The sequence below is a fragment of the Dermacentor andersoni genome, chromosome 3, assembly GCF_023375885.2.
Source record: "Dermacentor andersoni chromosome 3, qqDerAnde1_hic_scaffold, whole genome shotgun sequence".
In the NCBI taxonomy this organism is placed as follows: domain Eukaryota; kingdom Metazoa; phylum Arthropoda; class Arachnida; order Ixodida; family Ixodidae; genus Dermacentor; species Dermacentor andersoni.
The window spans coordinates 32,619,287-32,636,845 of record NC_092816.1 but is presented as its reverse complement, the minus strand read 5'-3'; the positions used below and the strand labels follow the sequence as shown (position 1 = coordinate 32,636,845).

General features: G+C 42.1%; 1 protein-coding gene across 1 annotated transcript in view; it reads right to left on the bottom strand.

The window, feature by feature from the left end:
• LOC126520851 (ubiquitin carboxyl-terminal hydrolase 5-like) overlaps nucleotides 1-17,559 on the bottom strand; it is a 34,851-nt gene that overhangs the window by 6,345 nt on the left and 10,947 nt on the right. Inside the window, exons 8-15 of the mRNA XM_050169649.3 lie at nucleotides 16,055-16,126; nucleotides 14,127-14,208; nucleotides 13,191-13,313; nucleotides 11,924-12,077; nucleotides 7,949-8,006; nucleotides 7,690-7,812; nucleotides 4,207-4,295; nucleotides 3,231-3,344 (exon numbers count right to left, since the gene is read on the bottom strand). Coding sequence (XP_050025606.1) covers nucleotides 3,231-3,344; nucleotides 4,207-4,295; nucleotides 7,690-7,812; nucleotides 7,949-8,006; nucleotides 11,924-12,077; nucleotides 13,191-13,313; nucleotides 14,127-14,208; nucleotides 16,055-16,126 — 815 coding nt within the window. The remainder of the gene's footprint in view (nucleotides 1-3,230; nucleotides 3,345-4,206; nucleotides 4,296-7,689; nucleotides 7,813-7,948; nucleotides 8,007-11,923; nucleotides 12,078-13,190; nucleotides 13,314-14,126; nucleotides 14,209-16,054; nucleotides 16,127-17,559) is intronic.

Here is a 17,559-nt window from a genome sequence, read left to right as displayed (position 1 = left end):
GCGGTAATAGCAGCAGAAGTTCTTTTTGCAGTTTCGAATGAAGGCGTCAGCGGTGCATCGCGAGGGGGTGGCGTCGGTGGAGGATATTTGACGGTTCGCATGACAGTGGCCTCACCCCTGGAGGTCGCCGTTTTCATTTTCCCCAGCACGGGCTTCCACCGTTGACTCCAGCGAAATCAAAGGTGGGTCGAGCGCAGTTTGGTGACGCATACCGACGAGGTGATGGCGACCGTGACTGTCTTCACTGCGGGGCAGGAGGAAGCCGGTTACTTATTAAATATTCCTAGATTTCGTGCGAGCGTTCGCCATAGCGCGGGCGACGGGCGTCCGGATGGTATCCCCGTAGACCAATCCGTCGGTACTGGCAGTCGCGATACATGTGACCACCCTCCCCACAGTGGTAGCACAACGGACTGTTGTCGGGAGCGCACCATACTGTAGACTTGCACGCAGACCAGGATTAAGGCTGCTTGCAGTTTCACGCGGTGGACTGCAATTGGGAAGCATCGAGGAATCCCAGCAGGCGGCTTGCAAGAAACGGCCCGTCGACGCCTCGCAAACCCAAAGGGCATCCGCGTACGAGAACGTGGGGGGTTCAGTACGTGTTGGTGGCGAGGGATGAACCACTTTGCCGATTTCCTGCTGAATGACGTCCATAAGAGCCGCGGCACTCAGAGGTGCCGGAGTTGATGCATAAGACTTCTGCAGTTCTTCTTGAACAATTTGCCGTATTAGTTTGGTAAGGGACTCCCTGTCATTATTTGCAGGCACGAGAGAGCGTGCACCAATCATGGTGGTCTGGCGTTCATACTGCGAGAGCCGCTGCCGCAGCTTAAGTTCCATGACTGTTGCCTCATGAACGAACTGAGACACTGTTGTAGGAGGATTGCGCACGAGGCCCGCGAAAAGCTGTTCTTTTACACCTCGCATTAATAGACACACCTTCTTGTCTTCTGGTATTAGTGGGTTGGCCCGATGGAACAAATCGCGTGATGTCTTCGACGAACATGGCGACGGTTTCGTTCGGCATTTGGAACCTCGAAGACAGTGCCTGCTCGGCTCTTTCTTTACTTTCGGGGGTGCGGAAGGCATCGCGAAGCGGTCGGTAAAACTCCCAGCTGGTAAATGAGGCTTCGTGGTTCTCGTACCATACTCTTGCCGCGTCTAAAAGGCGTCGCCGTGGAACGGGTTAGGCGTGCGAGGCGCGTTGACAATGCATGGTACAGCAGCACTTGGGATCCCCTCGGTTTGGCTTGCGGTTGTCGTTGACATCTTCTTCACGGAGCTTGCCAGGGGACTGTATAGCGGTGGAAGACCTTGGAGGCGACGGCTGCTTTGATGGATTTCTGCCGTCCCAGAGGTACTGGCGTTGGTAGCTTCTGGTTCAGGACCAGTAGGCATACGGTGGATGCGTATTCGGCACCTCCACCAGTTTGTCGCGAGAGGAAAAGGCAAGCAGTCAGTTCCAAGCGAACGGCCATTTACTGTTCATTTCTGCAGCAGCTACCACGCACACTTCTTCATCCTCGGCTTCTAGCGTAACTAGCGCATGCCAATATTCACAGCCAAGAAAACGCTCTTGGCTCTGAATATAGGGGCATGCTTTATATGCACTTCTATGGAATTTCACAGTTCTGCTGCTTTAGTCTTATCAACGCGTGCCTGAGTAGAACTTCATGTAAGGCTGTTCTTAATACAGGCAAATGAATTGCATGCTTTTATCGAAACCATTGACAAAATTCCTGAACATTTTAATTGGCTTCCCAGCACAGAACTTTTTGATATCCACAACATTCACCAGTGTTTTCATGACACTTCAAGACACACTATGGCAAAATTGAAGCATTTGTGTTCTATTGCAGGGTCAAACATAGGGAAAGTACAAAATAAGAGCAAGAAACAAGAATAGTATTTTGAGTATTAGAGAGAAGTTAACATAGAACTTGTCATTATACAAGGCATGGTACTGGTTGTCGCTGTCCTCCACCCCATCTCATTTAGCATTTATTTCGTCTACATAATCATAGTGACACGAGAGACATGCCCATAATGTTAACTTTTTGCAGTCATATGTGTCAGACTACTCCTGTCAAGCTAAGCTAAGGGTTCTAATCAAATGTCAAGAAGCACCCAATTGTGCTCCTTTGCATATGCTGGCTTTGTTTCATGCACCACCTTCCAGTAACTTTTCTCAACTACTGTTAATTGCTCTTCGCTGCATCGGCATACTGGTCCAGTGCTTTTTTATGACAAAATTTTAGGAAAATTAGCATGCTCCTCTCAAGGTTTCTGTCTTCCCAGTTTACATTTTCTAAAAAGAGCTTGTGAGAATTTAGTTAATGCGAAGATTTTAGTGCTGGAGAAAAATATATTGCACTTTGAGAGGACCAGTAGATGTCCTTGGATGAGAGAAGTGAATTCAGCAGAGACGCTTAAGACTATTTACCTGTGGGAACGCAAAAGCATTATACCGTTTGTAGACCTCAGAACATTATGAATGCACTAATTGCATGCATCAACATGCTCATGAATGCACGCACTTGGCACACCTTTACTCGGCCAGAACCGTGGAGCTGCCGTGGCGTTGGGGAAGCATGTTCGATTGTCTCGCATTCCGGAGGCCCGGGTTCGATCCCCACCCAGCCAACAATGTAGCAACTTTTCTTTTAAAGCCGTTAATTTACATTGTTTACAGGAACCTCCTTGAGAAATTTTCATCAATCTGAGCATTTTTTAAATGTGTTTTTACTCTTTGTACTGTTGGCCATTTTTGGTACTACCTCGGTCATGCCGGCGTAATTTTTGCGTAATGGGTCATATAATGCTTTTTTTTTAATAATGTAATGAGGAGCACCCTAAGGAAAACAGTTTGTGTGGTGATCAGCCTCAACATGATGCTTTAGCTGGAGGCTGTACACTGTACAGTAGCATAATGAATGAAATAGTCTTATGAAAGAAATTGCTTGCAGTGCATTTATTCACATGAGTGCTTCTTGCTGTATGGTGCTCGAAATGTGTGAAATGGCTCGTGACTGACAACTGCAAAGTGGGTGCATGGTCATGACTGCAATGAGTAAAGTTAGCACGTCAACTTTTTCACGCAAAGCTGTATGCCTGTGGAACATAAAAAGCTCAGCAGAGATACAACAATGTTACTGAATAGCAAAGGAAAGATTATATGAAAAAAATTAATGATTTGAAGTGCAGGACACAAGCACAATGCAATTTACTTTGAGTGGGTGGTCCAAACTGCTTGATTTCTGGCAACAGCTCTTCCCCAGGTTGAAGACCATGTCCTCGCAAGAACTTGAGGTCAAGTTCATCAGGTATGAGAACTTCCACATCTGAAATACGGGAGAAACTTTTAAAAAGAAAGAGAAAATTGTGTACTGATGTACTCATTGTGTCAGTGATACATCTATCGTATTATATTCCACAGAAATGTGCTTTATCCAAAGTATGTTATCATGACCATGTTGTTCTGTCACACCTTGGCTCCCTGTGCATGAGCATAAGTTGTGGTTTCTTCTATACGTTTGTTCAGGCTGTCATTAAACCGTTGGTAGTTTAGCGCTTCACTGTCTTTCTTTCTTCTTTCCCTTTTCAAGAAATGTATTTTGTGCCACAAAGTATACCTAGGAAATATACTTGCACACACACTCACTTGCCCTGGGCTGAGGCACTTCATGGCCGTGATTTTCTCTTTTATGGTAGTATTCATTTTCACACTTTTCGCGTCTCGACAGTGGTCAGGGTGACGCTTTGCACAGCAGCCAGGCATGAACAGTGGATGATAAGATTGGCATAGAATTGAGCAGAAGGAGTTGCTACAAAATCACAGCCGGTATTTCGACTGAATTGTCATGCTGTCACTGCAGATAGATAAAGGTACAGTTAATGCATATGCTGAATTCTTGCTAGTGACTGCTAGATCAACTAGGCTCACTAGTTTTGGTTTCATGGAGTACCAATGACAAGGCCAACAACCACGCCAGTGGCGTCTCAAAACAAAAATATTGCTATTTCTGCTCTGTTCAGTGGCCATACTAGCACACAGTCATGCAGTTGGAGTCCGAATTATCACACGTCACGCTGTAAGGTGTCCGAAAGTGTGGCTAGTGGTGGTTCCACCGGGCTGTCCAGATAATGAAGCATGCCCAAACAATCGGTCGTTTACTGTATTTGTTGTCTCCGGCAATTTCATACCTAACTTCATGGGAGTCCCTTGTTCGTCTGTAGTAAACTTCTTCAGCTGTATCGTCAGGTAGTCAGGAAAGGTTCGCAGCTTGGTTGTTCTGTTAAATGAGTAATAAGATAATTTAATTTGGCGATATCTTTTTTAGCATCACACGAACTCATCCTTTTTCCACTCACATATACTGAATTTGCTAACTTGCTGAATATGCCGTTTTAGGTAAGCATTTTGGACAACACAAATGTGCAATTTTTGAAGCCTTGTCATTCATAAAATTACGCATATTGATATAAATTTATCTATATGAAGCGAAGCTTTCATAAAACAGGTAGTTAAATGCCATAAATTTTCTGGTTTCATTCCTGCAACTTTTACGTAAAGGAAACTGGTGCACCCGCATATGGCTCTTGCGTACCCATGCTAAGCAATGTGACACACACGGAAATTGTCTCAAAGAGCTAGTTGGGATTGGAGTGATCGAAGTATTCTTGTGATTTTGGCATAATGATTAGAGCATCACGCTGCTGTGCTGGGGGATTGAGGTATGATCCCACCATTGGGCACTTAATTCTTTTTTTTTTCTTTTGTAAGTATGAGCTATTCGAGAGTACAGCAGCAGCATTCATAGTCGGGAAGTCCAGGAGAGTTCGCAAAGTAAGCTTTGATTTAAAAGTGAGGGAAATTGTGTCAGTGTGCCTTCAGCATCATGTACATGTCCAGCATGCCACATTGCACTGTTAATGGCGATATCGCATGTCCTTGTTTGCTTGCTTTCTCTTCTACTAATTGTATTTCCAGTATACACTGACACGAAATAAAAATTGGTTGTTAGTCAGTGCTGTGTTTGTCTCGTATTATCATTGTCCCGCTTTTTGCGCTGTTACCTTTGAAGTTCCTAACGTATCAACTATCCCACTTCAACATGCTATACTGCTTATTAATACTAACAACAGCCTTTTCCAAAACCTTTCCTAATGCAGTCGAACTTCGCATTCCACAAGAAAAAGCTTTGTTATGCCTGATATTCATTTTAGCATACTTGCTGATGTGAGCAAAAAAAATTCACAAATTCTTACTTTTGTTATATCTGTGTTTGTTATATCCAGCTTTGGCTTATAGAGTCAAAATGCTTTGTTTGTTGCTTGCTGCACATTGTGTAATTTGTTTTTTGTGCAACCACTCATTTTTTAACGCTCTTGTCCACTAAAGAATATACAGTTAAACCTCAATATAATGAACTTCAATATAACAACATTCTCAATATAAAGAAGTATCTACTTTTCATAACCTCTTGTCCATTGAACACTAGTATTTAGAACCTAAATATAACGACTTGCCCTTGTATGCGATTTCAATATAACGAAATTTCACTGCCACCGCAAAGGAAAGCCGTGACTATAAATTGAAACTTCCGGGGATGCAGATGGTCAAATGACTGAATTACAAGCGGCTGCTTGTAATTGCTCCCACGCGAGCAAAGGGAAAGAGGGAGATGGGGAGCGAGCTCGCGGTAACGCGATCAAGCGCACGCGAAGGGGTAAGTTTGCGCACGTCTCAATTTTTAGTGCGCATTTCGGCCGTGGCTGCGCATGGCTGTAAGCGCGGCTGAGCGCATACGCAGCCGCGCACCCTGCTTTAGAGGTGATCTGCCGCGTGTGCAAAAGCGGGCGGGCCAAGAAGGCGTGGCATCATGTAAGCTGTCTTCCCGCGCGTTTGGTATTGGAGCTTGCGTAAGCTTGAGTTTCGGTGACTGGTTGGAGCGAGAGGCAGACTAAACATTCGCTCCCTGCTGCCGGTGCATTTCATAATGGCGTTGTCCCGGTGTGGCCGACGCTATCAGCCACGGGGGCGGAGTGCACGCGAATGCGTGGCTGGCTACGCTTAATTCGTACCGCCGATGTGAAAATATCGTCGACGTGGCATGAAACCGTATCTTCCGTCGCAGACTTCCAGATTCATCAAAATGAATTACATTATATATAAGTTAGCATTTTTTGATTGCCCGATAATTCGGAAATTCTGCAGCCCCTTAAGAAATATCGATCAGTGACTGCACTTATTAGCATAAAGGGTCGAATTTCAATATAACGAAATTTCGATATAACGAAGCAAATCGCCGATTTTACCGACTCCGTTAAATCGAGGTTTAACTGTATTATGTAGGTGCAAATCAATTCTGTGTACCAAAACTTACTTCTAACACATTTCTTGGAACTTAATTATTGTTAAAACATATGCCAGCAGAACAAGCTGAAAATAATTTTTTTGCGAGTTTCATTGCATTCTGAAATGTGTACTCTGCCACTGTTGAAAAGTATATTAGCCACAGTAAATGACTACTTCATGTGCATCATGATTGCAATATGTACAGCAATCAGAAAAATAACAGAAAAGAATACACTACATGACTGCACACTTGTGCTACCATCCACCACCCTGACGTCCATCTATGAGCGCATTTACAATGTGAAAATGTAATATCTCATCCACATTCACTGATATTCTCCGTTTTTTGGATATGCCATATATCTTGTGCACAGTGAGTTTTCAACAATTGACGGGCAATTGAAATGATGCAGTTGTCAAAACATTGCAGAAACAAAGTAGACATATCGTATAGTGTCATAAACACTGTGTAGCAATATCTTGAAGCCCCGTAATTATAAAAGTTGCCATGAATAATGATAGCAGGAGCCTGCAAGCAATTTTGGAGGAATGGCTACAAGCAGATAAGGAAATTAGTGAAGGTGAAACTTTCCAAAAGCTAAGCAGACCCTATGTTTGGTGAGATACTGGTCAGAAATCTAAAGGATGTACGGTAAAATCTTGCGTGCTGTAAAGCTACAAAATGTAAGCTCACATTTATTATTATGACTTCATATTAGAAGGGAGGTCAAAGACAAATGCTAAATAAGTTTAGGTTGAGGTTATTTTAAAACTCAAGTTTAATTAATATTGCAGTAGTAGGTTGATTATTAGAAGAAATGGGAAGGTGAAAGTTCTATTTCTTTGTTTCACACTGAACTCCAGCACAAGTATGTGATTGGGACATCACAAATTTTAAACTATTTTTTCATACTAGCGCCACTGCACCTTAGCAAACGTTCTTTAAATTATCAAAATTGTTTTTTGCTCATTTAGAATACACTGCTATGCAGTCCATCTTTTCCAATAAAATGTTAACTAGACCTAAGAAGACAATCTTCTCATGGTCAGAGTGGCTCTTTTGCTGTTACAGAAGGGTAATTCACGAATACAGCTAAACTTACTTTTCACTTTAACTGTGTACATGAGCTTCAAAGATGTGATTGCCTCCACTCTCAAATAACCTTCGCAGTCAGCAAAGACCAGCTTGCTGCAAACACTGGTTGAAACCCTTTTCTAGAGCTTGTCTGAAAGCAGCCTATCACCAAATGACCACTGATAATTGAATACATTTAATTTATTTCAAGTTGAAAAAGACGCTCACGCCAAATGTAAGACAGAGTGCTCACTTGCGTGCAGTCACCTTCGTGTTGGCAGCTGTACTGTAGAAGTCATCTATAGCCTCAACTGTGTTGAAGGCTTCCAGGCATGCTTTAAATGGGATCTTCGGCTTTATGCTTACATCGCCCGTGCTGCACATTGAATAGAACAGGGTGTATGTAAACATGTAATCGGGTACATGCTTAAGTTAAACTCCTGTAACAGCAACAATGCTCGCATGCACAGATCTAGATTTCGACTAGAGCCTAAAACCAAGGTAATACTTGCATTTTTGCCCCCATCTTCAAGAGTTCTGTTATCACGGAATTGTGTCGGTCCACGTCACCTGTACATTAATGTACAAAAAAAAAAAGAGGAGAGAAAAATCAACACCACAAACAAGACGGCAACATTATTAATTATAGCAGAATTGACATTCTGGCTCAGTGTTAATTGGTATATTGCCTGCCTTTCTTCTTTAAAGGGCCCCTCACCAGGTCTGGCCATGTTGAGCTGACAAGTGCAGAGCATAAATTGCGTGATAACGATCGTGTCTGCAAAGTATTACATCGCTACGCGCCGCAGAAAGATCTGAAATTTCAAACCGAACGCCATATTTCCTTCTCGCGGCCGCCGCGCTCCAAGCCGGAGAATGACATACTCGTGTGCCTGCGCCTACGTACTGGTGTCCGCATTGTGACGTCACTCGTGGTGACACGTGACTTCGAGAATTATTCAAGACAACATCTATTATCTGTGCGATCTGTTGCTTGAATTGACGAATTGAAGTTTAGAGAAATAATAAAACACACAAACGAAATGCCTATGTGGTTTTTGTTTTACTTCCCACCGAAGCAAGAGAGATGTACTTCCACTTAATCGTCTGCTTGTTCTCGCAGTCGTGCGGTCACGTGCACTGGTGCCGAAACTTCCATTTTCTACCGTGTTCCAACGCGTGATCACGCTGTGCAATCCGCTTGTTCTGCCTCAGTATTTGTGTAGCACTGAATTATAGTGCTAGTCATGTTTCCTCGTGCACAGCGCGCCAACTCGTGCGCTGCGTGAACGAGACAATAGCTCGTGTGCGACGCCGTCAGCGGAAGTACATAGCGCCGAAAAAAAAAAAAGCGAGGAGAAAAAAAATGAAGACGGGGCCTGTGGCGTATGCGTATGCGATCCTCTAGGTTAGGTATGGAAGAATGCAGGGAAGGAATTTTGCTTGCGGAGGCTAGGAGAGAGCGTCTTGGAGAGAGCGTCTTGCTTCGCAGTGGAGCCCACCTGCTGAAATCATGGGTTCACGGCACTGAAATATTTCTATCTCGGCTATTATTGAGCCGATTTGAAATTTTTTTGCGGCAGAACACTCCCTAGAGGACACGTAACAACTTCCAGTGTATAACCAAAATTTTCTGTAGGGCCTGGTGAGGGGCCCTTTAAAATAGATTTTAAAAAGATAAGCTGTGGTAGCTAACGTTGATACACAACTTCAGGTTGATTACCTAAGAGACAGCCATCGATTGCACTGTAGTAAAAGAATCAATTAGTTAATAACAAAGTACTTCCATGTAGGTTTTAATATTATTAACTTTTTGGCATATCTTGCCATTGTGAACCTGAATCAGGGCACCAAATCATATTTCATATTGATTTTGCAGAGCTCCTATGGCTTTCATCAGTTCTTAATACCCATCCACAAGGTTTGCCTCCAAATGCACCGATTTTCCACTTAGTTTTGTCTTGCAGTGCGTGATGGAGATGCACTTGGCTGCGTGTCCATCTTATGGCATGTCTAACTTAAACCAGGTGCTTTAGAGATGACAATTTTTTATTACGGAATTAGGAGACTTGTGAAGAGATTAATTTTGTTGTCAGAAATAGGTAACGGTGGAAATCAATTAAAATTATGGAATGATTAATTGCCAGTAAGCGTAATTAAATATTTTTCACAGACATAAGCTGCAATTGGCAAACTAAGCCTGATCGATGCTTACCATTCCGAATGCGCTATAATGTGCATTGGCATCTCCCTTGTTTCCACTCAATGCCTTTTTGCTAAGCGTTGCAAGATAGAACTATGTGAAACACTAAGATATTTCATGCCTTATCTTTTAGATTCATAGCTGAGAGTTGGGGATAGATTTGGGATTCTTACTATGGTGACATGCCTTTACCTCCGTTTTGCAAAAGCAGTTGGGCATGTTAAATCTTATCAGTTGAAGTGAGCAAAATTTAGGTTAGGTATTTCCAATTAAAGCACGATTAGTGATGTCCACAGTGCCATAAATCTCGGCCAGCAAAAATTGATCATTTTTGTAGATACCCCCATATTTACCAATTCAAATATATGAACACAGTATTGGAAATACGCGAAATTCTGCCAGCTGAAAACATGCCTTTGTTATACAAACCCTGATTCCTAGCAAACCAACCAACAACCCAAAATGCTTCCGACTTATCATGTACAGGCAAAACCGCTGAAGAAATGGTCCTAGATCACCTTCACAGGCACTAGGAACAAGACCAATCAGATTTGAGAGCCATAAGCCTGTGTTCTCACATGAACACACAAGTGGCGACCATGCTGATGGTCATCACTTGGTGACTGCACCCTTTCCACGTACAGTCGAACCTCATTATAACGCAAGTCGTATCGGGCACGAAAATACATTCGTTATATATTCATTATAAGCACACACGCAGGTATTGTAGAAAAACAATTTCTATCATACTTATGCAAAAGAAATGCAAGCGGAGTGCCTCCGATGGGCCAGCTAAAGGTCTCCTCCAGATTTTGATGGCCTGTAGGCATCTCTCAGTGCTCATATGATGCAGGGAGGCATCAACAAATAACATATTTTTCAGTGTATAACCCGCGTCCTCGTATGAACCGCGCCCCCAATTACAACACTAGGACAGAAAAATATCTGCATGTATGCTCTGCAGAAATAACCGAAAACAACAATGCTCAAATATTTATACAAACTGCCCCACGGATGCATGACTCTTCCATGTCACATCTTCGTTCAGCAACTCTGTTCCCCACCTCTTCGTCAACACTGGTAATCTTCTGCTATGCTGTAAAGGACTGTTGTCGAGCTCAGCTCTCATTATCTGAGTTCTGGTTCGCTGATGCCAACTGCTAAACCAATGAAAACACAAAATGGCAGTCCGAAAAGAGGAGGAGAATGAATGACCACAAAAAAGGGGAGAGGGAGCTCTAAACAAAACTTTAGACATCACGTGAGCACCAGCTTCACTGCCGTAAAGTGACACCTCAAGATGAAATTTGCATATAGTTTGCACCCTGACATTACCAGTCCATGGCCTTGGATAGTGTCACCTCATAGCTGCAAAATATACCCAAACCTAAGGTACAGCACCTACTCTCTACATTACACTCTGGGCACATACTGGATCTTCAGGCAACATTGAACACAGACTTCAACATGCCATCAAAGTTATACACTCCCATCTCAAACAAGTCACTCTTTCCATGTCATTAGAAAAATGAGAAATGTTATGGTTGTGAACCAAAGAAGTCACGCAACAAACCACTACCATAAACCATCCATCTCCAAGTAGAGAACAAAACGATTTCAAGATTAAAAGCAATTCGGATTCTGGGATTCTAACTCCAAGATAATGGCAAAGCCGACACTTGGATGCATAAAACCAGACAAGAATTTCATCAAATTAAACTCGCGTGATGTCTACCCACACAAAACAATCTGTGTTACATAGCCAGAAAAGACAGCTCTCCCAAATGCAAGCAATGTGGGAATACTATGGGATTACCCAGATAGTCAACAGGCATTTCAGCCTATACTTATGACACTGCTTAAAAGAGCCCAGACACTTTAGGAGTGGCTGCTTGGCACAACACCTGCTAATGTGGCCGCATTAATAGAGCTTTGGGCTCACCATACCAGATAAAATCGACAATCCCAATTAAGAGTATAGATATCATCAACGTTGCACTTTCACCTCCATTTCGCTATGCCTTTTTACCATCATCCCAACATCTAGTCACAGAAATCAAACGTTTTCCTCTCTCTCTCTTTCTCAGAAATATGTTTCCAAGACAATACAAACACGAGTTTTTCATTTTGATGCTCAGCCATGCTATGTATGTGCATGTTATGCACAATGCAGCATAAGAAAAAGCTAGTCTTTACACATTTCTAGAAATTACTTGCTCTATGGAATAAGGAACAGGTGTAACTTGAGTACTACGCTTTATACCATGAAAGACATGGAGCTCACTTTGGTTAATGGCCCTCTCCAGAGGCACTGGCAGAGCGAGGCACCAGTCAACACAATGTGTGTAGCGCACTTTCCCTGATGCAGTGCACTCCACACGCTCTTCCACTTCAAACTTGAAGCAGTTCGAAGGGTCCATTTCGTTGCGACTGTTTTTCTGCAAAGTGCACAATTTTTTTAGTTCTCCCTCAAAGCTTGTTTTTCCTGTAACAGCATCAATGTACCTGAAGGGTCATTGAAACACTTTTTGAGCATGATAAAATGTTCATAATCGGTGCATGGTGCTACCGTGAACATGTGAGCCAAATATTATTCCACTGTATGCAGCAGGAATTATATCATGTGTCTCAGCTAACATTAGCCAAGCTGTTCAATGAAAAAAAGATTAAGAAAACATGGTGCAAGATAACATTATAAGACCTATGGTGTTTGGTTGTCTGACAAACAAAGCAGTCTTTTATACCAGATTATACAGGATGTTCCAGCTAACCTTAGGCAACCTGTTCAATGAAAAAAAAAAAAGAAACATGGCACATAATACGATTTTAAGACCTATGGTGTTGTTCATCTGACGTCGGACGATCAAACACCATAGATCTTAAAATCGTATCATGTACCATATTTCTTTTTTTTTTTTTTTCATTGAACAGGTTGCCTAAGGTTAGCTGGAACATCCTGTATAATCTGGTATAAAGGACTGCTTTTCTCTCTCCAACTTTCAAAACACTGCTCTCTTTCTGTTTTAGGCAATGTCACAAATGATGTTACGTGGAGTGTGACAGCCCATAGACACCATCCTTTGGGCACATTCATTCACGCCCTTGCAGAATTTCTCGAAAATGGGAAAGTGGCAGTTAATGCATCATTCCTGTCCAGTCACTACTCCCCTGTTACCCTGCGGCACCTCTTTCAAAAGCTAGATTAAAAGGGTTACTGTATGTGCATCATGAAAACAAGAAAAAGAAGAGTAGGGTATTGCTATTGGTGCTTCCTCTGCAAAGAGGAACCGATGAGTTTTAGGGGAAAAAGGAAAGTAAACACTGCACTCATTACACCTCTGTTCATATTAAGCCCCTGTAAAAAGTTTGAGATGTAATTTTCTCGAAAGGCACCACACTCATTACAACATGTTGGTTAAAAAAAAAGGTGTCTCAAAGCTCCTTTGAAGGTACGAGAGTGAAAGTTCATGCCTGCACAAATGACAGAGCTGAAGACAAACACACAGCTGAACAACAAAAACAAAACACAGATGACAGCAGAGGTGCCTCACCTCGACAAGTTCCAGCAAGTGCAGGAAAAACTCCTGGGCGTCTTGCTGTCGTCTCGTCGAAAACTCTGTGTGGTTCTTGCTCACTGCAGCTTTGAACATTTGCGGCCTGATTCCACGTACCTCCTGAGGAGTTTAACAACATAGATGGCTTTAGATGCATATTTCACAAGAATTATGAAAGCAAATACCATGTCTAAATATTGCTAGCACTAAAGTTGGCTTCCTCTCTCGAATGCAATTGTATTTTTGAGACGAAGAACTTTGAACACTTGGTTGGGCTGTGGGCATGTCCCAAGATATATGTTGCAATTTTCTGTGGAGGCATTGAAAAAGGCTTATCAAGTGCTTCAAGACACAGTCTTATGAACACAGCAGTATAATATGATTGATTTGTATCAAGTGCTTCAAGACACAGTCTTAAGAACACAGCAGTATATGATTAATTTGTTTACAACTCATGTTAATGCGAATTAGCTGATTTCAACAACACGTTATTGCATAACATATGTCCACTGGCTCCAAGGTGATGTAGCTAAAGAAATAAATTTGTATCTACTGCACTGATCTATAGAATTTAAAGCCTTCCCAGGAGCACCCAATATGTTATCTGCATTTCCCTCTAACAGTGAACATCTGCAACTGAGCACTTATAATCGCATTCCTTCTTGCGTGTTATGTTTTTGGACTGGGCTCTCTTATTGAGCATTCCAGTGGACAAACAGGAGCACTCTAAAACTGCTCTCAAAGTGCTCTCATGAGGGCTCATGCCAGTTTTGGTGACGTCGCCTAAACTGTGGTGAGACATCATGAGAGCATTTTCCGTGCAGCAGTTTAAGTACACCTGCTCACTAATTGGAAAGCAATGTTACCCACTTAAATAAATGTTTGAAATGATTGTTGGCAAAACAAGTTGGAAGGTTTGTCTGTTGAACATACCATAGTGTCCTTTAAGGAGGTGTCACTCTGATTAGGCTTCTTGGAATAGTTGCCAGAAAGAATGCCTACTGCTAACTTCGTCCTAAGATGAGGAAAGAACAAAGACAGACAATATGTTCAGTGTAAGTATCAGACACAATGAAGTTTTACATGCTGTTAATTTCTCCCTACTACATAAAAACAAAGAAAAGGGGTCTATTTTAGGTGGGTGGTGTAAAAATTGCTTAGCAACATCACTATATAGGTAATACCAAATTGGCCACAGAATGTGACCTAAATGAACATTGCATGTAAACTATATGGCAATAAAAAGTACCCAAGTTAAACTAAAAAAAAGCGAACTTAGTTTCGTAAAGCAGAAATAGCTGCAGCAGTGGCATGTCCAGGAAGTAAAACTATATTTGACTTGGTAACTTCAAAGATTGGGCAAATATACGTGTCTGGCATGATTCTAACAGCGCAACTTTTGACAAGGACAGAAGATTTGGTTTTGTTTCCCGGAAAGTATATGGGTAAATCATGACACTTAAGGTGAACACATAGGAGCAGAAGATTGGGACGTTGTTCACTCTCACTTGCTCTTCCATATGCAATGCTGCTACATAGAGTGATGCAACTGGCCCACACAAAACTATTTCTGTAAACTATTTAGGCTGCTCTGAGGCTGGTCATAAATTTTTCAAGGTTTTGAGGTCAAAGACCTTCACTTAAAGCAAAAATATTGTGCAGATACCACCTACGATAACTGTCAGCTGGTGGAAGTGAATAATGGAATAGTTCCAGAAAGCCATTTGCATCATTAAAGGAAGGGTGTGCTTTAAGGTGTAGATTTGTTGCAGTGAAAATATTGTTTCACTTCATAAGATCATGAACAGAACTGATAACCAGCACATTTGTAACTAGTATAGGGGACTGTACGTAGAAGTCAATTCGTTGTATGCACATTGTCTCCAGTGGCGTGAGCCCTGACATGGAAGGCAACTGCCATCCTTCCTCTCCTGCAGCCGCCACAGTTGTAGAGGGCGGCAGGAGAAAAAAAGGGTTGTCCTTTACGAGTGCCCCACCACATCATCTAAACCATCAGACATCCCAAAGCTCTCGCGTGACAACGTGTGTGCCTCAAGTAGCTGTAATATTTGTGCTTGATGGCAAACACAGCCAGCAACTAGACTGCGCAAGAGCATGTGCCCTTTGCACTGCTACCTTTGTATCGCTGATGAAAGTTCAAACCACCGAGCAAAATGAGCACATGCCAAAGAAGGCTATTTCCTCTAAAATGAGATGTTGAAAATGTCATTCATGTCAGTAACTGACTTGACAAAAGTCATTGGGTTCTTCCATATATGTAATAATTCTCTATATGGAGGTGTTTCACTCACTACATGTTTACAATCAGACACACTCATAGGGTGCCCACATTAAAACAGCTTTTACAGTGCAGCTGTTAAGGGCTACTTTCCCCACTAACGTGTCCGCATGTAGAAAAAATCCCGAAGATAGTGCAATGCCGAACCGACCCGCGGCAGAGGTGATGCAGGCATTAAGCACTCCCCATATGTGGGCGGATTCCGAAGATAGTACAATACCAGGTCATTTCGGGGCAGAGGTGAAGCAGGCATTAAGCAGTTCCCATACGTGGACCAATCCCGAAGTTAGTGCAATGCCGGGCCGACCCGCGGCAGTTTGCCATTAAGGGGTCCACATACACAGCTTCGCTGGTCATCCTTCTTCACACAGTGGAAGGGCACTGAGTTTTTTCCTGGTCAGTTCATAGCAGTGACCAACAAAAGATTTTTCAACAGTTGGTTCTAGTAAATAATGAACTGTTTAATAAATAACTTGGACTAAGTGTCAGTGCTCAGGCCTTGTTCACTTGTTAACGCTAACATATGATGATCTGCTGGATGCCCTATGCATATAACACTCACATTTGAACAGTGAAATCTTCAGCTGGATCTGGTGGGGCTTGTTCGAAAATCTGATCAGCTTTGTCATAGTACCTAAATTTAAAGAAAGAGCAACATACCATTAAAGGAGGGCCCACAACATGCAGCTATAATTTGCACAACTTCCTGACACTACTCACACGATGAAATGAGAGAACAAGAAAGCAGCAGTGAACAAACAAAGATTATCAAGCTTATCGAACTATGTCACAGCAGTCAAAATGAACCATGAGAATTAAGCGTTAAATGAGAATCTGCACAAAAAAAGCGAGTAACTCCAAGCAAAGGTGTTTGTGACAAAAGTGAGAATGAATGTGTAAGCAAACTAATAAACTGCAGGGCTTTTACTTAGCACGGTGCTCAAGTGTTTATGCAGGTCTTCTGCTTTTAATACCGTAAATTGAACATTTATATTTGTTTTGTGCTATGTGTTACACAGAAAGAAGAATGGATAACACAGATGAAAGCAACAAAAGTGTAATCGTACGCACCTTTATACCTTATGTTGCATCTATTCTTTTTCTGTGTAACATGTATGTAGCACAATATACCTAATGAAAGGTCTTCTGGCTTATGTGACTGAATGCTGGCACATCTGCTAAGTTCATCTAAATAAATAAAGTTTAACCTCATTATTATAATGAAGCCACATCAGACAGAAAAACACTTTATAGTTACATCAGATTTTTTTTTTAGAAAGCATACGTTCTGATATTGGCTAAAATATTATCAAGGTTTATATTACCTTATTATATCTGGTAATTCAATATGTCCGTGTTCGTTACATCTAGGGTTAACCCATTGGCTACCAAATATGATGTGCACTGCAGTGCCTTATGTACCGATTATGTTTGCCGCTTACGGGCACTACACAAACTAGCACTAAATACTAAGTACTAAGAATTTTAAAAATCTAACCTCCGCTGTAGGGGACAAGTAGTGCCATCTATTGACAGCATTTTAATCAAGTATAGTGTATATTGCCCATCCCGTCATCGATGAATAATGTTTAAAACCCATCCAGCCTCCAGTCTGGTGATTCATCAGCTTTGGCAATTTTGGGCCCCTGTTGTTAGGCCCAGCAATTTGCTGGCTTTGGTAGGCAATGGGTTAACCATGTGACATTGTGGTTTATAGAAATTCGAAGGGGTACCCAAAAGTAAGGAGAATTCTTTTGCTGAAGCAGGAGGGGTAAGTGACACAGTCCTTCTGTAAAGCTTAATCTCTTGATGCCATTGCTTTCTTCCAAGCCTCTGTTCCTTTATGTGTCTGTGTTGTGATGGCTGATGTCAAAGAACAATGTTGGCACATCATGTTTTGTTCTTTCTCAGAATTTTTTTTATATCAGCGAACTGATTATATACTTGAACCATAAGGTCAGATAGTCAACTAGTGTATTTACATGGATGTCATCAATGTAGTTGAATCATGCAGTTAGAGGAAAGTGCTACGAGCTGTGGAACTCAGGCAAGTGGCTTGTGCACCAC